This window comes from Erinaceus europaeus, chromosome 7 (assembly GCF_950295315.1).
Source record: "Erinaceus europaeus chromosome 7, mEriEur2.1, whole genome shotgun sequence".
In the NCBI taxonomy this organism is placed as follows: Eukaryota; Metazoa; Chordata; class Mammalia; order Eulipotyphla; family Erinaceidae; genus Erinaceus; species Erinaceus europaeus.
In genome coordinates, this window is record NC_080168.1 from 80,368,350 (window position 1) to 80,393,809 (window position 25,460).

General features: G+C 39.2%; 1 protein-coding gene and 1 long non-coding RNA gene across 6 annotated transcripts in view; one reads left to right on the plus strand and one right to left on the minus strand.

Annotated features, from left to right (window-relative positions):
• The window catches only part of RCBTB2 (RCC1 and BTB domain containing protein 2), a 51,662-nt gene extending 39,460 nt beyond the window's left edge, over window positions 1–12,202 (minus strand). Inside the window, exons 1-2 of one of the 5 annotated variants that reach the window (XM_060194844.1) lie at window positions 11,917–12,050; window positions 1,550–1,613 (exon numbers count right to left, since the gene is read on the minus strand). In XM_060194844.1, coding sequence (XP_060050827.1) covers window positions 1,550–1,591 — 42 coding nt within the window. In that variant the 5' untranslated portion in view covers window positions 1,592–1,613; window positions 11,917–12,050. Of the gene's footprint in view, window positions 1–1,549; window positions 1,614–11,122; window positions 11,187–11,916 lie in introns of those variants that run through there. The other 4 variants (XM_060194845.1, XR_009550754.1, XM_060194843.1 and 1 more) reach the window with 4 other exon arrangements.
• An 839-nt stretch (window positions 12,203–13,041) lies between these two features.
• Window positions 13,042–23,906, plus strand: LOC132539458 (uncharacterized). The gene is made up of 3 exons (XR_009550755.1): window positions 13,042–14,055; window positions 21,324–21,413; window positions 22,982–23,906. It is a non-coding gene; the product is annotated as an uncharacterized LOC132539458 (long non-coding RNA).
• The last annotated feature ends 1,554 nt before the right edge of the window (window positions 23,907–25,460 follow it).

Genomic DNA, 25,460 nt, shown 5'->3' on the forward strand with positions numbered 1-25,460 from the left:
GGGCTTGAGTACAGGACCTTGTGCATGGTAGCATGTATACTCTATCACTTGGCCCCCATGTGGAACTTAAAAAAATTTTTTTTAAATTTATTTTTCCTCTTATTGCCCTTGTTTTTTAATTGTTGTTGCAGTTATTATTGTTGTTATTGATGTCATGGTTGTTGGATAGAACAGAGAGAAATGGAGAGAAGAGGGGAAGACAGAGAGGGGAAGAGAAAGATAGACACCTGCAGACATGTTTCACCGCCTGTGAAGCGGCTCCTCTGCAGGTGGCGGACTCAAACCGGGATCCTTGTGCCAGTCTTTGCGCTTCGCACCATGTGCGCTTATCCCGCTGCGGCTCAACTCCCCATATGAAACTTAAAAAAAAAAAATTTTAGGTTATTTATTTATTTATTCCCTTTTGTTGCCCTTGTTGTTTTATTATTGTAGTTATTATTGATGTCATTCTTGTTGGACAGCGAGAAATGGAGAGAGATGGGGAAGAGAGAGAGGGGGAGAGAAAGACACTTGCAAACCTGCTTCACCGCTTCTGAAATGACTCCCCTGCAGGTGGGGAGCCGGGGGCTCGAACAGGGATCCTTAAGCGGGTCCTTGCGCTTTGAGCCACGTGCATTCAACCCACTGTTCTACTGCCCAACTCCCCCATGTGAAACTTTTTAACATAAATTCGACACTGAGTGAACTTCAATTGGCTGACTGTAATGTTCAGATGTAATGGGGAAAAAATAAAAAATATCAATGGGGAATGTCATAAGACTATCCTGTAAAAAAAAAAAAAGACTATCATGTAAGATTAAGTATTATATAATTACTTTAAATCTCTGGGAAAAAAGTAGACAGACATTGTTCAACTCAACCTTTTGACAGACCATAATATCTGTCCAGTTAGGGAGTAGCTTGTATTCCTCATCAAGCATAAACATCACTATCTCTGGGAACTCTTTTCTACTGTTCAGATGATACCCATAATTCCCTGTTGGCCTCTTTAGTTCTCATATAATTTATAAAATTCATAATAATAACCTACAGACATCCCAGTCATTAAACTTTCAGGCCATCAAAGACAGATACTGTTAGAGCTGGGCAGTGGCACACCCAGCTGAATATACATGTTACCATATGCAAGGACCTGGGTTCACGTCCCTAGTCTCCACCTGCAAGGCAGAAGTTTCATGTGTGGTGAAGCAGTGCTGCAAGGCATCTTTATTTCTTTCTCCTTCTCTGTCTTTTATCCCCCTCAGTTTCTCTGTCCTATCAAAAAATGTATATATAAAATGATCAATAGATGGTCAGATAAAGAAGGTATGGTAGGGTCAGCAAAATAGCTCACTGGGATAGTGTGATGCTTCATCATGTCATGTGTGCTACCCAGCCAGGTTCAAACCCAGTCCCCAACACAATGACTGAAGTTCAGGTGATAAGACCACTTTCATTCTTTCTCTTTCTAACTATTTCACTGATTTCCCTATCAAGTAACTAATAGATGTCTGGTGAAGTATGTTTCATATAACAAAAAATATATGCTCCAAGAGTATGTTGCTCTAACCTTGCTACTTTCTCCACAGACAAGGGGACATTCTTCTTCCATATTGAGTTAATCCTTGAAGGCCCTGAAGGAAAAAAAAAAAAAGTATGTGGTAAAATCAGGTTTCCAAATGTCAAATGAAATTAGGAAGGTTTAAATCACATTATCTCTAGATGTAAGACCCTAAACTAAGAAGTATTTAGAAGTCTAGCATAGGTGAAGAATTCCATGACATCAGCATTACAGATGTCTTTGGGAACTCAACCTCAACTTCAGTATGGAGCTACCTCAAGAAGCTAAATCCAAAGGCCCAAGAAAGAGCTCTGAGTACTCAAACACAAGAAAAATGAACATATGGGAGTACCTTAAGTTGAAAAGCTTCTGTACAAAAAAGAAAATATAAACAGAACAAAAAGCCTACCAAATGGAAAATAATTTGCAGATACTATACCCAGTAATGTATTACTATTCAAGATATATATATATATATATATATATATATATATATATATATATATAATTTATCAACAGCAACAAAAGGTCAGAAAATAGGAACAGATACTTCTCAAAGAAGGCCATGCATGGCCAACAGGTATATGGAAAGATGCTCCTCATTACTGATCAACAGATAAATGCTGGAAGTCACAGTGTACTAAAACCTCACATCTGTGAGGATAGTAATCTTAAATAAGTGCTGGAGAGGAGCAGAGAATAAGGAACCATGTTGAACTACTGGTGAGAATATAAAATGGACAGAGTTACTCAGATTATTAAATAGAGAAAGGACAGTCTTTTCAATGAATGGTGTTGGAAAAATTGGGTTGAAACATGCAGGAGACAGTCAACAATATGTATATTCCTTTCCCATATTTGGGAGCTACTCTCTTCCCTGATTCAGCTTTTTGGTCCTTTTCCCAGCCATGACACCATCTCCCCAGACAATAACTTGGATCCACCTGCATATCAAATTTCAGGTTCAGGGAAAACAAAACAAAACAAACAAACAAACAAACAGACAAAAAACTAGTATAGTCACAGGCCTTTGGAATAGAACTAAAAGAGGCCTATTAGCTATCTACCAAATGGAGATATACCTCCCCCCCAACTCTTCATCTGCACTATTCCAGCCTTTAGGTTCATGATTAGTCAACAACTTGTGTGGCTTTATATGTTAACTCTTTTTTCAGCCACCAGGTTCCAGATGCTACCATGATGCCAACCAGACTTCCCCAGACAGACAACCACAGCAATGTGTCCTGGAGCTTTGCTTCCCCAGAGCCCTTCCCCACTAGAGAAAGAGAGAGACAGGCTGGGAGTATGGATTGACCTGTCAACACCCATGTTCAGCAGGGAAGCAATTACAGAAGCCAGACCTTCCACCTTCTGTATTCCATAATGATCCTGGGTCCATACTCCCAGAGAGATAAAGAATAGGAAAGCTATCAGATATATATATATATGGAGAGAGAGAGAGAGAGAGAGAGAGAAAAGAAAAAAATACATGCATGAGAATGAAACTGAATCACTACATTTCACCACACAGAAAAGTAAACTCCAAAGGGATCAAGGACTTGCATGTTAGACCAGAAACTATCAAATATTTAGAGGAAAATATTGGCAAAACTCTTTTCCATCTAATTTTTTTGGCATCTTCAATGACACAAATCCAATTGCAAGGAAAACAAAAGCAAAAATAAACCAATGGGACCACATCAAATTAAAAAGCTTCTGCACATCAAAAGAAACCAATACCCAAATAAACACCCTTACAGAATGGGAGAATATCTTTACATGTATACATTAGACAAGAGTTTAACAACCAAAATATATAAAGAGTTTACCAAACTCAGCAACAAGAAAACAAATGACCCCATCCAAAAATATGGAGAGGATATGAACAGAATATTCACCAAAGAAGAGATTAAGGCCAACGAACATATGAAAAAAAAATGCTCCAAGTCATTGATTGTCAGAGAAATGCAAATAAAGACAACAATGAGATACCACTTCACTCCTGTGACAATATCATACGTCAGAAAAGGTAGTAGCAACAAAGGCTAGAGAGGTTGTTGGGACAAAGGAACCCTCTTGCACTGCTGGTGGGAATGTATATTGGTTCAACCCATGTGGAGAGCAGTCTAGAGAACTCTCAGAAGGCTAGAAGTAGACCTACCCTTAAGACCCTCTCCTGGGGATAAATCCTAAGGAACTAAACACACCCATCCAAAAAGATCTGTGTACACCTATGTTCATAGCAGCACAATTTGTAATAGCCAAAACCTGGAAGCAATCCAGATGTCCAAGAACAGGTGAGTGGCTGAGCAAGCTGTGGTATATATACACAATGGAATACTATTCAGCTATTAATGGTGAATTCACCTTCTTCACTTCATCTTGGATGGAGCTTCAAGGAATCATGAGATAAGCCAGAAAGAGAAGGATAAATATGGGATGATTTCCCTTATAAACAGAAGTTGAAAAACAACATCAGAAGGGAAAACACAAAGCAGAACTTGGAGTTGGTGTATTGTACCAAAGTAAAGGACTCTGGGTTGGAGGTTAGACTGTTATGTGGAAAACTGAGAAATGTTATGCTTGTACAAGCTACTGTATTTTACAGTTGACTATATACTTATCTTCCAATAAGTAAAAAAAAAAAAAGAGGGGCAGGGGTAGATAGCAAGTGGTTATGCAGATTCTCAAGCCTAAGGCTCCAAATTCCCAGGTTCAATCCCTGCACCACCACAAACCAGAGCTGAGTAGTGCTCTCCTTTAAAGAAAGAAAAAAAAAAAAAAGAATTTGAAAACATTAACACAAAAAGTTATATTCACCCCCACTGTTTACTGAAGTTTTATTTATAATGCCAGGCAGTGGCACACTGGGGTTAAGTACACTTAGTACCAAGGGCAAGGACCAGACCAGTGGTGAAAGGATCCTGGCTTGAGTGTCCACCTGTGGATGGGGTGGATGGGTATCTCTTCACAAGTGGTGAAGTAGGTCTGCAGGTCTCTCTTCTCTCTCCCTCTCCATCCCCCTCCTTCTCCCCTCTCAATGTCTCTGTCCTATCCGAAAAAAATGACTATAGGAGCAGTGGACTCGTAGTGCAGGCACTGAGCTCCAGTGATAACCCCGGAGGCAAAAAAAAGAAAAGAAAAAGAAAATGATCTAAGTGCACATCAATAGTTGGTCAGATAAAGAAGGTGTGGTAAAGTCAACAAAACAGCTCACTGGGATAGTGTGAAGCTTCTCCATGTGTGCTACCCAGGTTCATACCCACCCCCCACCACAGTGAAAAGTTTGGGGGATATGATCACTTTCACTCTTTCTCTCTTTTGTTCTCTCTCTTTCTCTCTCCATATATATATATGGTATACTTACAAAATGGAACACTATTTAGCAACTAGAAAGATGAAGATGAAATTTCACAACTGAAAGCAAATGGAAGGAACATGAGGGAATTATGGAAATAAAAATATGTCAGAAGGGAAAAGATGAGTATTGGGTGATTTCACCCACATTTGTAACATAAGAATGTAAAACTGATGAATAGACAAAACAAAATAACAAACCAGAGCACTGAAGACAGAACTAAGGTCATGTGAGAAGTAGAGGGCAGAGTCTGAGAAAAAAAAAAAAAAGGTGGAGAAGGTGGAAAAAAAGGTGGTGAGTTACATTAACAACCACCCTTAAATAGATGAATAATTTCTAATTAATAGAGAAAACAAGCTAAGCTCAGATATAGTGAAAGGAAGAGTAAGAGAATTAAGCTTTAGGCACAAGAATAAACAGTTGTAAAATCCAAACAGTGATACCACTATTCTGAAATTAATGTGACTTGATAGTGGGAACTCTTCTGCTAATGTCTAGAAAAGTAATCCCAAAATGTGTGTAGATTATTTAAGTCTATAAGGCAACAAGTAGAATATTTTCATTCTAGAATTGATTTCCAATAGATAAAAAAAAATTAATAAATTTTAGACCTGGTCAATCTTTCTGTGCAACTGGGAAGTTCCAAATGACTGTGAAAAGAAGACTTAACAATTTTCAGCTTCACTGGAGGAATGTATGATTTGTTAAACTAGGGGAGAGGGGGAGCATGAATGAAAGGAAAGGATGAAAATGAATAGATGTGGCTCTGTAAGCCTAGACTGTAACACAAAATCTGAAAAGACAGCAATCAAGTACGTATAGCAGCAACACTGAATATTCTTGCCTTAATTAACCATCTCTACAATGACTACTTTCTACAATATAGAAGTAGCAGTAGCAGTCCTTCCAGAAGATATGCAATATGGCTGGACTGTGTTTCAACTGTTACAGAATTAATTACCTCACCATATATACATATATATTCAAATATACTCTTATCTTTTTTCAAAAAAAATGGAATTACATTTCACCTAGTAAGGTTGACCTTCCTAATTTATTAGGTTAGGATCTATTGACTTAAAATACAACTATATTTAGTTCAGAACATTTTACCCCATATTATCTATATGTAATTATGATCATATGACATAAAAAAAGCAAATCTTAGCAGCATTCCTTACTAATGTTTCATATGTCCTTGAGGATACCAGGTTTAAAAAATAAGGTAAAATATTTTTCCTCACCTCTAAAAAATTTTCCCCTAAGGAATACCAAATGACCTCACTAATAAGTGGAACTTATGAAACAAGGAAAAGGAAAATAGAGGGTGAAATTTCAGCTATCAGTGATCTCTTGCAACTGAGTCAAGAACCTTAAAGTGGAAAGGCAGGGAAAGGGTTAAAAGGGACCCAGGGTACAAGGGTGGGAAATTATGTTGTTTGGTGGTAGCTGTGGTATGGAGATAAGAATATGTACACAATTCACCACAGCTGCCATATAAATTATCACCTCCCCCAATAAAGTGACTTTAAAAATATCACTTCAGTGGCTGGGAAGACAGCATAATGGTTATGCAAGAGTCGCCTGTGGCTCTGAGATCCCAATTCAACCCCCAGTACCAACATTAGCCAGAGATGACTCAACTTTCTTTTTCCTTCTCAATTTCTCTCTCTCTCTCTCTCTCTCTCTCCCTTACTCTTTCCTTCTCTCTCTCCTCTCCCTCCCTTTCCTTCCCCTCTCCCTCTCTTAATATAAATAAAATAAAATATATTCTCTCCACATATAAGTAATAAAATATATTCAAAGTAATTATAACAATGACAATACAAATTATTGGATCATTTAGAATTTTCTCACTGTAATTCAATAAATGTATGAAGTTTCATCTGTTGCAAACATGATAAGATCATTAACCATATTTAATACTTGTTGCATTAAGGGTCCCTTCTCTGTGTTTCCACAGCTTTCTTTCTTTTTTAATTTCATTTATGACACTTTTTATATTCTATCTCTTCTTTTTCTTGTTTTTATTTTTAAAGTGTTAGGTATTTCACATGTCTAATTTCTTTGGTTCTAGGTCAACTTTTACTTCCAATATAGAGAAATTATCATACTAATGGAAACCCCACCCCACCCCACCCCCTTCCATGACACTTTCATGTAATTCAAGGCACTCACCCTACGAGGTGAGCCTTCTTCCAGCTCCAGGTGCTCTTATATGACCACTATTCCTATATAAACTGTCTTTTCAATATCTGTATATATTCTTTTCTTCATGCCTCCTCCTAACTAGAAATTACTTTTCCTTGTTTACTCTCAAGTTTACTGCAATAAAAAGTAAAGAAAAAGAAAGAAAGAGAGAAAGAAAGAAAAGAAAGGATGAGAGAGAAGAAAGCACCAAAAGAAAGGATGGGAGAAAAGGAAGGATATTCAAAGGGAAGAAGGGAAGGGAAGAGAAGGGAAGGGAAAGAAAAGAGACACAGGGGAAATAAACCAAAGTGGAAATGTGATGATAGCTCTTCATTGTACTTTAGGTCACCTTTGTTCCTAATAGAAGGGAAATCTTATTAATACGCTATGAGTATGAGGTCTTAAGGGGGGACAACTGGTAGTTCTTTTAAGTGTTTTTTGGTCAATTTCAAGTATAACACTTTCAAAATTTGATTAATGGAAAACAGGTCATTCTATTTATCTAACGGACCACGTTAAGACATAATTTCATACATGGCAATGGGAAATTAGCATATTCAAAGTAATAACTGCAAGACTTAATTCATACTAAATATAAGGCTAGTAATTTCATTTTTGTCAAGATGTCCTTCAAGAATGCAAAACGATTTCAGATCAGTGCTATTATACAGTACTGTGAAAAGAAATATTCTCTAGCATTATAGAAGATGCCTGGCTTAAAAAATGCTTTTTATTTGCTGGTTTGTTTGTTTGACAGGACAGAGAAAAATTGAGAGGGGAAAGGAAGGTAGAGAGAGATACCTGTAACACTGCTTCACTGCCTATGAAACATGCCCCTTGTGGGTAGGAATCAGGGGCTTAAACCTGGGATCTTGTGCATGGTAACGTGCACTCAACTGGGTTCATTATATCTAAGAGAAAACTAGCTTCTTCAATTTGTATTTCTTGAGGAATATATCTTGAGGAATGCAAGCAGGGATTAGAGTACTTTTTATACTGTTATTTACATGGCTTCATCAAGCTATTCTTAATATTCTTATTATTATTATTAATATACTATTAAAAAATCAACAACAGGGCGGCAGTAGATAGCATAATGGTTATGCAAAGAGACTTTCATGCTTGAAGCTCCAAAGTCCCAGGTTCAATTCCTCACACCACCATAAGCAAGAGCTGATACATGCTATGGTAAAAAAAATAATAAATTAATTAAAAATCTACAATATACATATAGAATACTACATCCATGATTCAATAAATATAATTTCAAACTAAAAACAGTAATAATAATAGTTACACAGCTATCCTATCCCATGCATTAATGCCATTTAATATTTATAACAAACAAATGAAGTAATTTTGCTTCTATTTTATTGGCAAGTTTCAACAATTTGACCAATAGTTACCAAGCAATCAGGATTCAGATACTCAGTACATCATATGTGGTAATCTAGTGCTGTGATCTCTATCTCATAAATTCTTCTCTTTAAAAATTAAAAACCTGGGGGTCGGGCGGTGGCGCAGTGGGTTAAGCGCAAAGCGCAGGGACCTGCGTAAGGATCCCGGTTCGAGCCCCCGGCTCCCCACCTGCAGGGGAGTCTTTTCACAGGCGGTGAAGCAGGTCTGCAGGTGTCTTTCTCTCCCCTTCTCTGTCTTCCCCTCCTCTCTCCATTTCTCTCTGTCCTATCCAACAACGAATTGCGTCAACAAGGGCAATAATAATAACCACAACGAAGCTACAACAAGGGCAACAAAAGGGGGGAAAAATGGCCTCCAGGAGCGGTGGATTCATGGTGCAGGCACCGAGCCCAGCAATAACCCTGGAGGAGGAAAAAAAAAATTAAAAACCTATGACATCATAGAATGTTATTGAAATAATAGCCAAATTACAATAGAAAAAGAAGATGGGAGGCTGGATAAGAATTTTCTCCAAGTAAAAGTCTCTGCGACTTGTACCTGCCTTCAAAATCCAGTTTGCAACTCAGTGGTCAATGTTACAGATAATTTATAAGTCATGTTAAAAACCAAATATACATCAACTAAGATAATCATTTTTGCAGCATTTAATTGCTTTCCTAAATTTACATAGTTCAACAATTCATTTTTAAAGTATCCCTGTTTGAGGATAACTGTGACTCCTTTTTCTTTTTTTTTCCTTATTCTTATTGTATTGATACATTGAGAGTTTTTTCTAAAAACAGAGTTGAAGACCAGTGGACAAGAGACAGTCTTTTCATAAATCAACATGGAAAATATTCCTAATCCTTTCATAGAACAATTTCCCTGAATAAAGCATAAAATTGGCAGCTTCAACATACTATCGGCAAAGTGATCAGTATTAATCTCTGTGTCTGCTGCTACTATGACAATGCAGTATATTACTTGTTAATACTGTTGGCCTAAATAATAATCTAAGCTGATCAAAGAACATAGATGTATTTGCTTAATTCATTCAGCAAATACTGATTTTTATTTTTTTGTGCCTGCAGTAAGCACTGAGTGGAAAACAAATACAAAAGGTGGAATGGTTCCAATGAAACAGCAGAAGATTCACATCCTGAGGTTTTGGGTTTGATCCTCAGAGCTGCATGTGCCAGAGTGATGCTCTGGCTTCTCTTCCTCTCTTCATCCCTCTTTCTCTGTCTCCCCTAATCCCTACCCCTCAACTCTCTATCTAGTGTAAAACAAGAACTTGTTTTTTTTAATTGTTATCTTTATTTATTGGATTAAGACAGCAAGAAATTGAGAAGGCAGGGGGAGAGAAAGACACCTGCAGCACTGCTTTACCACTTGCAGAGTGTTTTCTCTGCAGGTAGGGACCAAGGGCGCAAACCTAGGTCCTTGTGCATTGTAACGTGCATTCAACCAGGTGGAACACCACCCAGCCTCCAAGAACTTGCTTTTTAAGTGGAGCAAAAGGATATTCAACTCTGGATGCTTCCTGTTCACATCACTCCATCCAAATGACACTCATGGGTTTTACGAGTTAATAAACTAAACACACTGTATATATGAAAGTAATTTTTTTCATGGAAATTGACTTTTTCAACTAATCAAGAGTTTCAAAATGCTGATGAGTACTCTGTAGACGTGATACAGGTTAAAAAAAAGTGGGGGTGCGGATAGGGGGAGGGAGGAAGGATTTCTACAAAGTCAATGGTGAGTATCTTTAAATTCATCCTTAATACCATGAGATAACTCCAACACAATGCTTGAGGAACACACTACTTTGAAAAAAACTTTTTTTTTTTTTTACAACTTAGAGTTTATTGTTTTTAACATTCCAGTTTGAGCGACACAACTGATAACGTTGTTCAAGATCACTAACAAAAAACGTTAAGTCAACAGCACCGTTAGCATTAGACAAAGTAGATGCCAAAGGGTAATGATGGGACTCCAACCGTGAGCTTTAAGCATGGAGGAAAAACAGCAAATGCCTAACATAAACTCCCACTTAGCAAACATAGCAACAGCAATAGTCTCTATGGTGAGAAGGGGCTGTGCAAGAATGTGTCATTCCAAATTCTTTCTTACTCACTACATAGTATCATATATGTACCAAGCTTAGCGCCCTGGGAAATAGATTACATTTCATTTAGAGTACTCAAATTCTCTTACACAAAGTGCTGCTTCTATTCTATGCCCCATGTCCCTATCATCACATCATATAAGATTACAAGGCACACAGCAAGTACATCGTGAAATGCAGTTCTAAGTAGCCCGACAAGTCAAGAAATTAAGGCAACTAAGTACCACAACCCAGGAAGGTGTAAAGTCAAAATGCAGTAAGATGCTAAATAGTGACCTTCTCTTCCAAGTTTGTGGAAAGTGCGCCGCCCCCAGCTCTGTTTGCAAACTCTTGACACTTGAGTTTAGCTCTGACAATGAATAATAAACAGTCAAGCACGAAGTGGGCAGCAGCAGGATGACATGCATTGCATTTTGCAACAGTCCTAAATTCGGACTGCTCTAACATTTGTATGCAATTTCCCAAAATAAAAAAAGAAGAAGAAAAAAGTTCACTCTCAACTCGCCTTAAACTCAGGCAGGAAGTTCCTTCTCCGCCAAGGTAGAGAGTGCTTGCAAACTTTTCATCCTCTGAAAAGAAAAAAAAAAAAAAAAAACATTTCCGGGTCTGAGCAGGCCAATGTCTTCCGGTTTAAAATGAAGATTTATGACGATTTCGCCCCCATCCCTTGACAGTAGCTCTGAACAGGCTCTGCCTAGTTTAGGAGGTTCTCTGCTCTAGCCCCCAACTTCGGAGCCACATGTCGAAGAAATATAATCATAAATAAACCAACCAGGGGGCTGGGTGAACAGATTTGGGGGCTCAGCCGTCGAAAGTCTTGGCAACGAAAATGAAAACAGCAGCATACATCGGGCAGAAAATAGAGAGGAGAAAGCAAAACTCAGGTCTTTCCCCAGCGACCCGGGTCACACCCCGAGTCGGTCGAGGTCTGTCAAGTCCAGGGAAAGGACTATTCCGAACCGGAGCGGGACCACTAGCGACCCTTTCCCGTGTGAGCATGCGCAGAGCACCACGGACAGAGAGCCAAAAAAAAAAAAAAAAATTCCAGCCGTGAGCGAGTGTGCCAGTGTACGCGTGCGCAGCGGCTACTCTGCAAGCCGGGGCAATACCATCGTCCCACCGCCAGCCTAGTTGTTTTGCGCAGGCGCAGAGATGCCCCGGGCTGGACGAGGGAGGGGCTCTTCCCCGCTCCGCCGCGTCCCCGCGGCTCCTCAGAGGATAAGGCGCCTCAGAGTTCGAGCATTGTAGGTGGGGGAAGGCGTGCGTGCTGCTCGCTTCCAGCCCGACATTTCCGCTTACCGTCCTGCGCAGGCCCCAGGCCCTCAGCGGAGGCCGCTCCGCTTCCTGGGTGGCAGCCACGGGGTAGTTGGGCGCCGCGACGGGTTGGCGCCGCCGCCTTGACGGCCGCCCGGCCGGGACAGAGCTCAGGGACATGCGCGGCGGAGCAGGGGCGGCGGTCGGCTGGCCTCCTCGCCTCCTCCGGCAGCCGCCCCCGCCGGCTTGCCGCCGACGCCCCTTCTGCTGGGACGGGACCCCCGCGACCGGACGCAGCCTCTCGGGCCCAGTCCATCTCCACCTTTTTTGGCGGGATGCCCCTCAGACAACACCCCCCCCCATCTCAGGGTCTAGGGGGCGGGGACCCAGCGGAGAAGGGGCGGTGCTCTGGCAACCTTTCTTATTTTTATCAGTGATTGCATACTGATTTTCAAAATTATGACAGGTGCAATTCCACACCATTCCCACCACCAGAGTTCTGTGTCCTCATTCCCTCCACTGGAAACTGCAGTTAGTTCTCCCAAGATCACAGATAGGTGTTGACTGTCATTTCTAACTATATTTTCCCATTTTCCCTATGGTCCTGCCTTCTCTTGAGTCACACCTACACCAGTTACTACTACCAAATGCCCCCCTTTTCTTTCTCTCTCTCTCTCTATTTCTCTCTCTCTTTTTCTTTTTCTTTCAGGATCCCGATGGAATTGGAGTTCAGAGCCCTCTGGTCATTTTCCCCTAACATTTACTAGGAGTATGGCGGCCCCAAAAATTCTTTTTTGGGTGCAGAAGGTGGGAGTTCTGGCTTCCGTAATTACTTCTCCTCTGGACAAGGATATTGGCAGGTCAAACCCTAACTCCTCCACTCACTCCCCCTCCCTTTTTTTAATTGGAGACAAATTGAGTAAAGGAAGGGTAACAAGAAGGAGAGAAACCTGCAGCTTTACTTCACGGGTCATGAAGCTTCTCCCCTGCAGGTGGGAATTGGAGTTTGAATTTGGATCCTTGGGCTTGGTGGGATGTGTGCGCTCTACCGGGTGTGCCACTACTGGGCCAGGCCCAATTCTGACAACCTTTTATACAGACCCTGTCCCCACGCCTATTTCAGTTTCTCTAAGGGTGTTCCCTTCCTCACTGATTTGAGGCTGACAACCTGTCTCTGATGGCATTGGTGACATACTGACAGGTCCTGAGGAGGGTGACCAAGGTCTTTGGAATAACTGCAGTCACCCCCATGTATTAATTTGCAGGTTTTTTTGTTTTTTTTTTTTTTTGTATTATACTACACTCTGTTGGCCTTGGACTTTTCATTAAGGAAAAAAAATGTATCACAGCTATACTCCCCCCTGCGCCTTTGCTACACTTAAACTCACTCAACATGATTGGGGTTTGGGAAATGCTTCCCCAAATGAATTGATTAGCTATTCTATGAAGTAAAGCTGGTTACTTGCTTGCTCAGTTTTTGAATGAGGAGCCACCAGTTCAACGTTTAAATGATGTTGCCAGGTGTAGCACCATAGCCATATTATCAATAGAATGACAGGTTACAATCCAGGGTGACCCTGTTAGTCTTTTGTTTGCTCTGGCTTTTGTCATTTCATCTGAAATGCATCATCATTCCAGAATGTTTTTCTTTATTGCAAGGGCTGTGGTTGGCAGTCAGTTTTGTTTATTATCAAAATACATCCCATTAAGTTCCAGAAGGACAGATAATTATTTGGTTTAATAGGACATGGAAATAGAAGCCTTACTAACATGCACACATGCATTGTTTAAGACAAACTTTCCTCCCTGAAACTGTTACCCCTTGGCCTATTAATATCAACTGTAATACAACTGTAACTGTAAAGGCAACTTAAGAGTTCCAATTTTCAAAGGATAGAAGAAATTCCTTTAGTGGTGTTTACTTAAGAGAAAGAATGGTCAGATAAGGAAAGTAGGTAGATGAAGTGATCATGTCACTAAACACACCTTCCTCATGTAACAGCTATTTGTGAAGTTTATGTCTCACTAGGCCATGAAGACACAGATAATTAATCTCTCCCCCCTCCTTCCCCACTCCCTCCCTATCTCTCATGAAGCTTCCCCTGTGCATGGTGATCTCATGTGATGGTCAGCAGCTTGATTGAGCTCAGGTCTTCACGAATGGCAAAGTGTGCACTCTACCAGGTGAGCTATTTCCTATCTCCAGCCCCTCATTAATTTCTATGCCACAAAATGCTTGGTGTTTGTAGAATCAAATTGGATTGATTATGTACCTTTCAGTATGTTTCCAAACTGCATTGAGAGGCCTAAACATAAGCATGAGTGAATGGTCTGCTTTCATTCTTGATTATTTGTATCTGTTCTGAACTTTATTGCCCAGATAAAGTGCCCTCTAAAGACTAGAAAATAGCTAATCCATAAAAAATTTTAAGTCACCTTTTCTAATACCCTGGTCACTTTTTTTTTTCCTTTCCTGCTTTCCATGTGGCAAAGAGGTCTAACACTGAGTCTGCATTAAAAATGCACTGATATCTCTTATTCAGGAAAAATTATTTCCTCTTATCACTGTTAAAACTTAAGTTTAGAAATGATTCATTAAACAGCATTTTACTAATTCAAATGCTCAAAATTTCCTGCCACTTTCTATCTTTATCCAGTTGACTTAGCATTTAATACATTTTAAGAGATATGTGTTACTGTTAGCAGAGTTATAGAAAACCACTTTTGTATAGAATGGAATGCATAATTGACAAATAAACCTAAATATTAACCCACTGCAGAAATGATATTCCCTTACAAATCAGTATTTTCATAAGATTTTGATATGTTAAAAATAAAATAGCTTCTTTTGAAAGAGCCTGAAGTTTCTATTTATAAATGTTGAAGTGCAATAAGACATTTCATAGCATCCAATTTCTATGATTTCTCCCACTGACATATAATGTTGATGAGGAACTTAAAGTTAAGACACAATTACAGGAGTAATTAGATCAGAGGATTCAACAGGTATAGTCTCAGAATTTAGAATGGGAAAATCAAGTGAGAAATGGGAACTCCTAATTAGAATATTTTAAGAAATGAAACTTTACCAATATATAGCATGTAGATTCATAGTAGTGCATACTTTTTGTGATCAGACTACATAATGAAAAATGTTTAGAAATTGGAGAGATGCTCAGTGGTAGAATACAAAACTTTGCATGTATGAGGTCCCATGTCCCACCACTGGCACTGCAGATGTAGATCTTAGCAGCACTTAGTGTATCAAACTTCTCTGATAAATACATTTAAAAACAAAAATAAAACTATTTTATATTTTCCTGTCAAAAATATTTTTTCTAGTAAGTAAAAATTCAAATACTTAAAATAGATTAGCAATTCACGTTGCAAGAGATAAAGTCACTTCCAACTTTTTATTATTTATGGGACCCAAAATTTTCCTGGAGATGTTAAAATTAAAAAAAGAAGGGAAAAGTGGTTAGGAGGTGGCACAATAGATAAAGCATTGGGCTTGGAAGCATGTGATCCAGAGTTCAGTCCCTAGCATTGCATGTGCCAGAATGATGCTCTGATTCTCTCTCTTGTGTTAACAAGTTATATATCACATATAAGGACACTTCAGAAAGGTTACAAGAGGAGAAAGGGAGTATAGGGTGAAAGGGTTTCAGTAGACTGTGATGTAGGGATATTGGTGTTCTTTTGTTAGTCATAGTGTAGTGACATACACTCGAAGAGTTATAATACTGCACTCCTAAAATATATGTCTTACAAACAAACAACAACAACAACAAAAAAACTTCCTGACAAAATAATCCCCTCCTGTAGCTACAGCCTATTTCTCTGTTCTCTTCCTGAGTTCCTTGAGAAACTCACTTGTACTCACTGTGTTTTCACTGTCACCTGTTAATTCTTTAACCCACACCTATCAGGCTTTTGCCCTGATATTCTCCACACACCCACTGACACTGCTCTTGGCAAAGTCACCAGTGTCCTCTATATTGCTACACTCGTGATTATTTTACAGTTATATTATTTAGAGGTACTGGTAGCATCTCAAAGAGTTGCTCACCTTTTTCATTTTGAATCACTCACTTTTTTCACTCAATCTTCAGAGAGTTCCTCTCTCTTGGTTTGTCCACCTCACTAACAGCTCCACTGGCCAATTATCTGTTAATAGTCCACATCTCCAGTCATTGCCATGCCCAGACTTCAATCCTGGAACTTGTCTATCTTCTCACTTCTTAGAAAATTTCATCTATTTTTAAAGAAAACATAGTGTTTTGTTCTTCCAGCCACTCTTGGTTTTTTTGGTCCAAATAGACTCCTGGCTTTGCTTTTCAAGATACTTGCATTTGTCATTTTTCTAGTCTACAGTGAGCATCTAACCACAATTAGATAGTTTTCCCTTTTACATTCTGCCTTTTTTTTCTTTGCCAGCACCACAATTACCAAAATTTTTCCTTTGAAAATTTAGAAAAAGCTAATTATCCTCTAGAGAGTAGGAAAGTGATTGTTTTTCTTACTTCTTGTGTCTCCAGGAACAAATATTGAACTCATGTAAAAATCTTAGTAGTTTACCTTGTTACAGATTGAACAGATGAATGAATGAAGGGTTTACTCTTTGATGCTTAGTGTACCAGTGATTTGGTGCTAAAATTGGGAAACCAGGTGGTTTTCTGGAATTTTAATTGTTTGAGGCATTGTGAAATTGTTGATCTGTATTATGCTTTTTATGTTTTCTTCCTTGGATTTAATTTAAGACAACAATATATTGAAATGTTAAAATAAATTGAAGATTTGTGTTAAGTCAATTAATTAGATTTTGGGAAACTGAAGGTTGACAAAGATGGGTTTGGAACCAAGAGAATCAGTTCCCAGGGAAGAGACAAAGTGGGGAGGAAGTTGAGAGAGGAAGAAGAGAAGGTCACTAAAAACAACACATCTCTTGGTCAGAAGAAAAATAATAATCTCTATACCAGGTAGGCATTTTCCTTTTATTATTTTACTTTAAGACTTTTAACTCATCATTTACAATTTCATTCCAAATATTCTAGTTAATATCATTGTTATAACACTTCTGCACCTTGGACAAATAATTGGGTCATAATAGATTCAGCATCTAAGGGCAAACTGGGACTATTAGCCCTCTTTAAATACCATGGGGACAGAATGGGTTCAAGTATCTTTTTTTTTAAATTTTTATTTATAAAAAGGAAACACTGAAAAAAACCATTGGATAAGAGGGATACAACTCCACACAATTCCCACCACCAGAACCCCCTATCCCATCCGCTCCCCCATAGCTTTCCTATTCTTTATCCCTCAGGGAGTACGGCCCCAGGGTCATTATGTGGTGCAGAAGATGGAAGGTCTGGCCTTTGTAATTGTTTCCCTGCCAAACATAGTTGTCGGCAGGTTGATCCATACTCCCAGTCTGTCTCTCTCTTTCCCTAGTGGGGCAGGGCTCTGGGGAAGCAGGGCTCCAGGACACATTAGTGGGGTTGTCAAGTATCATTTTTGATATGATGTTAGCAGTGTCTTCCTTTGCCTTTCCTACTTATCTGAGTGAGTGTAAGTAACTCTTCTAGGGACCTGGTGACTCCCATATGTGTGGCAAAGAATAAGTGCTTAGGTTACTGTGATATAGAAGGCTTAAGAGCAGCATTCTGTGTCTTAAAGACGTCAGTTCTAGATCTGTACTGATACTCATTCTTATCTTGCAATATAGCATTGAGTATCCCAGCATAGAATACAAGTTGATACTGATGATAATAGGTGCATACATGTGTTTCTATGGCAATACTGAAACAGAGGTGGTAAAAGAAAGCTTTTAAAAAGTTAGTGTTTATAATGCTTAAGGACACAGGTTCAAGGAGACCCTGATCTCCTCCTGCAGTGGAGAAACTTCACAAATGATGGAACAGTGCTTCGGGTGTCTTTCTTCTTCCTATTTTTCTCTGTGTCTATCATAAAAAAAAATGGAGAGGGGGCAGACATCTGGAAGGGTGGAGTCATTGTGCAGATATCAAGTCCCAGAGATAACCCTGATTGCAAAAAAAAAAAGGAGAAGAAGGAGGAAGAGGAGATGGAGGAGGAGAAAAAAAGAGGGAGAAAGAGAAAAGGAAAGGAAATAAAAAAGAAAAGAAAAGATAAAAAGGGCCAGATAGTGTTGCATCTGGTTAAGTGCACATATTACCAAGTGCAAGGACCTGGGTTTGAGCCCACGCTCTCCACCTGCAGGGGGGACGCTTCACAAGTGTTGAAGCAGGTCTACAGGTGTCTGTTTTTCTCTCCCTTTGTTTTCCCCTCCTTTCTTTTACACTTTTTAAAAAATTAGATATAGACAGAGAAAAATCAGAGGGGAGGGGAAGGTTGAGAGGGACAGAGACAGAGAGACACCTGCAGGCCTGCTCCACCATTTGTGAAGCTATCCCTCTGCAGGTGGGGATCAGGGGCTTGAACCTGTGTCCTTGTACACTGTAACATGAGCGCTTAACCAGGTGTGCCACTGCATGGCCCCTCCCCCTCCTCTCAATTTCTCCATGTCCTAATTAGAAAAAAGGGGGGAGGGCGATGAAATGGCTGCTGGAGGTGATGGATTTGTAGTGCTGACACCCCAGTGATACCCCTGGTGGCAGGAAGAAGGAGGAGGAGGAGGAGAAGGATGAGAAGAAAAGTTAGTGTTAATGTTAGCTAAGGAAATTAAAAACATAGGGATGGAGTATTTTGATAAGAGCATTCCAAGTGGAATTAGAAAAAGCATGATATGTTTAAAATTGCAAGTAGCTCAGTAAGACTGGAACAAATTATGTATGGAGGTGATAGTACAATGGTAGATTAAAGTAGCAATAATTACCTGCAATAATTGCTATCTTTATAGTGCATTATCTCAGTCCTTAGAATTTCAGACAAAAGGAATCGAAAGTGAAAATTATAACTGGAGAGGTGACTTGATGGTAGAATGCAAGACCTATATGCATGAGATTGCAAGTTCAATAACTGGCACTGCATTTGCAAGTCCAGTCACCACTGCAACTTAAATAATTTTATCATCAACTTTACTGTTGATAACAGTGGAAACATAAGTCTAAGGTCAAGAGATTTGTTTAAGATTCAAATTCCACTTCTATTATGTAGTTTTTTTATTTTAAAATTATCTTTATTTATTAGATAAAGATAGCTAGAAATTAAGAGAAAGGAGGAGATAGAGAGGGTGAGAGACAGAGAAACACCTGAAGCACAGCTTCACCACTAGCTTTCTCCCTGCAGATAGGAACCAGGGTCCTTGAGCATTGTAACATGTGCGCTCAACCTGGTCCCCTGTGTAGTCTTTTTCTAAATAAATTGAAAAGGTAACTGGGCCTAGTAGCAAAAAGACTTCACAATGTCACAGCAAAATAGTATCAGAAGAAGCAACAAAGAATTTTAAACAGGGGAGTCGGGCAGTACCACAGTGGGTTAAGCGCACGTGGCACAAAGCACAAGGACTGGTGTAAGGATCCCAGTTCAAGCCCCTGGCTCCCCACCTGCAGGGGAGTCACTTCACAGGTGGTGAAACAGGTCTCCAGGTGTCTATCTTTCTCTTCCCCTTTCTGTCTTCCCCTCCTCTCTCATTTTTCTCTGTTCTATTTAACAATGACGACAACAATAACTATAGCAATAAAAAAAACATAAAACAAAGAATTTTAAACAGGAGGACAAGATAATAACCTTGTGTTGAATAACTTCTTTGTTACACAGAAGGTGTTAGTGTGGAGCCAAGGGAACCATGTTAAGTCTCTATTGCATCAACCCCAGCAGGTGTTGACAGCATGAGTCCTTGAATTCAGTATGAGAGTGGAGTTAAGTTTAAAGAGAAGAGAAAATGGATTTGAGAAAATACTAATATATTTCCCCACAATAATAGGAATCCCTTGGTTGATACTGACAGCATGTTTAATAAAATTTAATACTTAGTAGTCTTTTTTTAAAAAAAGAAATATTTAGTAAGTGGCTACATACTTCATTGAAAGCTAGCTCAAGTCCACTAAATAGAGAAACAAAACAAGATAATTTATGTCTGCTGACTTAATTTCTAATGCTCTTTTGTAATTGCCAATTAATGCAATTAGATAAGAAAATCGAACAAGGAATATAAAGACTGCAAGGGACATAGACACTTACCATTTGTGTATACTTGCAATTAGATTTGTTGGTTAAGGCATACACACAGCTTCTCTTGCTTCATTCTAGTTTTAGATTGGTCAAGCCCCCAAACATTTTATGGGTGTTTATCCCAAAGAGTGAAGCTCTGACTGTATGATAGCAGCATGGTATCCAGTGGAAACGCTGTGAGTGACTCTTCTGATCTCTTTTCTTTAAAAAAATTATTTAATCTGATAGGGATGAGAAATTAAGAAAGGGAGGAGAGATAGGGAGAGAAAGAGAAGCAGTATTACTTAACTGCTTGTGAAGCTTCCCCCTTTAAGTGGGGACTCAAGTCTTTGCTCATGGTGATATGTTCACTCAACCAGGTGCACTATCAGTCCCCTAACCTTTTTTTCCATAAGACTTGAGTAAAGAATGTCAGAGTCCTGGGAGTTGGGCGGTAGCGCAGTGGGTTAAGCGCACCTGGCGCAAAGCACAAGGACCTGCATAAGGATCCTGGTTCAAACCCCCAGCTCCCCACCTGCAGGGGAGTCGCTTCACAGGAGGTGAAGCAGGTCTGCAGGTGTCTGTCTTTCTCTCCCGCTCTCTGTCTTCCCCTCCTCTCTCCATTTCTCTCTGTCCTACCCAACAACGACAGCAAGAATAACTACAACAATAAAACAGCAAGGGCAAAAAAACAGAATAAATATAAAAATACATAAAAAAGAATCCTTTCTGTATCTCCAGAGTCCTTTCTGGAGATACAGTTGACTTATTATCTCCATTTTTGAATAAAAAAAAGAGACAGTTTCCTAGCTATTTTTCAAGATTTGTTTAAAGAGAGTAGGAATGAGAGAGAGAATCAAAACATCACTTCGGCATATTCACTTTCACGGACTGAACTTGGAAACTCATGCATGCAAGTCCTGCATTCTAGCACTGAGCCACCTCTCTAGTCACCATTTGTGACTTTTCATTCCTTGTGTCTGAAAGGTGAGACAAGCCAAATAATAGTCCAACTGTCATATACATCGAAGCAATATTCTTTTACACGTGCCTAGGCTTCTTCTGGATTGTCCTTTCCTTGCATTTCAAGATTGAAGAAGGAATTCAAAGATAGGAATAAGCAAGGGAAGCTTTCTAGATCTGCTGTAGTTCTTTCTAAATCACATGGGTATACATAGTATAATGACATAGCATAATTTATGTAGGGCAATGTTACAGCCCAGGGAAAATCAACAGATAATATTAATAAAATCAGTAGACATACAAATTAATTTGTATGACAGGATGAAACCTCAATGGATTGTGTTCTGTTACTGCAGATCTGAAGAATCCAAAGGGCAAAAGGGGAGCACTAAGAGGAAGCTGAGGATCTCAGACTCTGGTGGAGCAGGGTGGCTGTTTGGTGGGAGGTAAAGTGTACTGACACCTATCTTGGAGAAATATGGAACTGAACCCTGTGACAACAACAGTCCTGAAAATCAACGTTTTGTTAATAAAATCATGATAAATATATTTTTAAAAAATGAAAGAGATTTTCTTTTTTTCCCACAAGGATTATTATTGGGGCTTGGTGCCTGCCTATGTTACAGCTCCACTGCTCCTGATGGCATTTTTTTTTCTTTCTTTTCTGATAGAGAGAAATGTAGAGGAAGGGAAAGGGAGACACTTGTGGCACTGCTCCCACTCCCCAATAAAGTTGTGGGACCAGGGGCTTGAACCTGGGTCCTTCCTTTATCATGGCAATGTATGTTCTTTACTGAGTGTACCACTGCCAGGTCCCTTGAATTTTCTTGGCTCTCTTTATTACCTTAGTTTTTCTCACCTTTGACATGACTTTACTATATCTTAAAAACCCAAGAAACAAACTGAAGGAAACATAGATATAATAGAGGTGAGTGATAAACCAGTTATAGTATCAACATACAAAGATTAATAGAAAGAAAGTTGCAAGATAGGGCTGAGTGGTGGTGCACCTTGTTGAGCACACATGTTACAATGTGCAAGGACCCAGGTTGGAATCCTGGGCCCCCACCTGCAGGGGGAAAGCTTCACAAATGATGAAGCAGGGCTGCAGGTGTCTCTCTAACTGTCCCCCACCCCTCTCAATTTCTGGCTGTCTCTATACAATAAATAAATAAAGATGATAAAAAATTAAAGAAAAGAAAGTTGTAAGACTACTGAGACAAAGACAGATGGAGAAACATCCTGTTTTTAGATAGGAAGACTCAATAGTGTAATGGTGTCAGTCTTCCTAAAATTAATTTACATGTCTAATGTTATCCTGATAAAAACTCAATGATTTTATTTAAATAATTCTAAAATACATCTGAGAGTATAGTTTCATAGAGTCTTTTAGAAGGCAGGTTGATTTTCTAAAAAAATTTTATTGGAAATTAATGGTTTATAGTCAATAGTAAAATACAATAGTTTGTACATGTGTTAACATTTCTCAGGTTTCCACGTAACAGTTCAACCCCCACTAGGTCTTTCTTGAAGTCAGGTTGATTTTATGTATTAAATTTGTCCATTAACACTATAATTCTACCTTTAGGAATTTACTAGTATGAGCAGGTGTGTGCAGAAGATGGCTCATAGTATTTTTATAATTGGCAAAATGAAAAATAGTTTTTTCTACGGTAAATTTGTTGAGATAAATTAAAATATGACAAATACTGTTAGTTACCTGTTAGGTACCCCCTATGTGCTTATTTTTTTCCCCATGTCCTTTTTTTTTTTCATTTAAGTATTAGAATTATTCTATAAAGAAAAATCATTTCCCTCAAAGATTTGGTTTGCTAGATAGATTTGATAGAGGAAAGGTGAGGTAAGCAAGTTTTCCAAAATTATGGGTTATTTTATCATCATTCTCCTGTGCTAACCAATTGAATTCATTGTTATAATGGTGAATTCATGGATTGAAACTCGATTCATGTATTTTACCCCTTTTAATTACTCACACAAGTTTGATTTTGTTTAGGTATTATGCAATCAATCATGGAGAATTGGATCTGTCACATCAACCCTTTTTCATTTGTCAGCATCTGGGTCAGCATGTGACTGTTCTTGGCTGACATGGGGAAGTCCATGAGGAAGCTCCTAAGAAAGATCCCTTCTCCTCACTCAGCTGCTTCTCTTCTTCCCCCCACCCCCTTTTTTCCCCACTTGGTATCAAGAAAAATGTATGTTTGGAGAGCTATTGTATGGAATACATATGCACAGTTATAAACACTAATAATTTAGATGTAGACTTACTGACAGGGAGAGATCATTATAACTAGTCATTAAAACTTGACGTAAACCTTTTGTCTAATGTATGGGATGAAAAAGATCTTCCTCTGTTCTGGGAAGGGGGGCTGAAAAAAAATCTCTCATTCTTAATGGAGTTTCTAGTTGGGTGATAGTTTCTTTTGTTGTGCAGAAGCTTTGCAATTTCATGTAGTCCCACTGATTAGTTTTTTTTTTTCCCTTGTGAATAGATTTGTGTTGTTGAAGACTCCTAGTAAATTTAAGATTGAAAAGAGCTTTGCCAGTGTTTTTCCTTTAAATATTTGGTAGTTTCTGGTTTAATGCCCAAATCCTTAATCCATTTGGAGTTTATTTTTCTTTGTGGTGAGATGAAGTGGTTCAGTTTCATTCTTCTGCATGTTTTGACCCAATTTCCCCAAAGCATTTGTTGAAGAGACTCTTCTTCTATTTAATATTTTGGACTTCCTTATCAAAAATTAGATGTTCAGAGGTCTGGGGGCTAATTTATGTGCTCTCAGTTCTATTCTACTAGTCACTGTGTCTACTTATGTTCCAATACCAGGAAGTTTTGATTACAATAGCCTTATAATCAGTTTGAGACCTGGGAGTATGATTCCTCCAGTTTTTTTTTTTTTAGGTGATTCTAAGTATTTTTCTAATTCCAGCTAAACTTGTGTAGCATTTGTTCTAAATTCAGCAACAAAACAAAAAAATCCCATCCAAAAGTGGGGAGAGGATTTGGACAGAATAGTCATTAAAGACGAGATTCAAAGGGCCAAGAAATATATGAGATACCACTTCACTCCTGTGAGGATGTCACACATTAGGAAGGATAGTAACATCCCCCGGCTCCCCACCTACAGGGGAGTCGCTTCACAGGCGGTGAATCAGGTCTGCAGGTGTCTGTCTTTCTCTACCCCTCTCTCTCTCTGTCTTCCCCTCCTCTCTCCATTTCTCTCTGTCCTATCCAACAACAAAGCAACGTCAACAATGGCAATGATAACCGCAACGAGGCTGCAACAACTAGGGCAACAAAAAGGGGGAAAAATGGCCTTCAGGAGCAGTGGATTCATTGCACCGAGCCCAGCAATAACCCTGGAGGAAAAAAAAAAAAAAGGATAGTAACAGCAAATGCTGGAGATGTGGCAGCAGTAAAGGAACATTCCTGCACTACTGATGAGAATGTAAAATGATCCAACTCTGGTGAAGAGCAGTCCAGAGAACTCTCAGAAGGCTAGAAATAGACCTACTCCATGATCTGGCAATTCCCTTCCTGGGTGTATAGCCTAAGGAATCAAAAACATCCATCCAAAAAGATGTGTGTATACTGCGTTCATAGCAGTACAATTTATAATAGCCCAAACTTGGAAGCAACCTAGGTGTCCAACAACAGATGAGTGGCTGATAAAGTTGTAGTATATATATATACAATGGAATACTACTCAGCTGTTAAGAATGATGAAGTCACCTTCTCTACCTCAGCTTGGATGGAGCTTGAAGAAACCATACTTGTTGGTATGCATGAGACCTCTTCTGTTTCATTTGGTTTAAATCCCCCTGCTTAACACTATTCTATTTACATAACCACTTCATTCTATTTACATAACTGCTGTTAACAAGCACCACCCTCCCTCCAGGGCATTAGTGGTTCAGTGATAGAATTCTCGCCTGCTCCACCCCCTCTCCTTGTCACACCCTGATCCTCTCCTTGTCACACTCTGATTTTCACCAGTCACTTTTCTCTCCACCCTCTCTATGTCACATCCTGTTTCCACCCTACTTGGCAAGTATATATAAAGACAGCATTGTGAGTTTTACGGTACCTTTAGTTTAGCTTAGCTCGGCTTAGATTGTGCTGCATCCTGCATGAATAAAGAGATACTGCCTACAGCTCAACCATGAGTCCCTGGTTGTCTGTTACCTGCCCGTGAAGCCAGACCAGCGAAAACAACATAGCCCAGCGAAAACAACACATACTAAGTAAGATAAGCCAGAAAGAGAAGGATGAATATGGGATGATCTCACTCATGAACAGAAGTTGAGAAGCAAGAAAAGGGGAAACACAGAGTAAAACTTGGACTACTGGTATATTGCCCCAAAGCAAAGAACTCTGGGGAAGAGAAGGGATTAGGAAGGAAAGGGGCCTTTCAGTTCCTGGTATATGATGATGGACATAATTTGGGAGTGAGAATATCTTGGTGAGATGACAA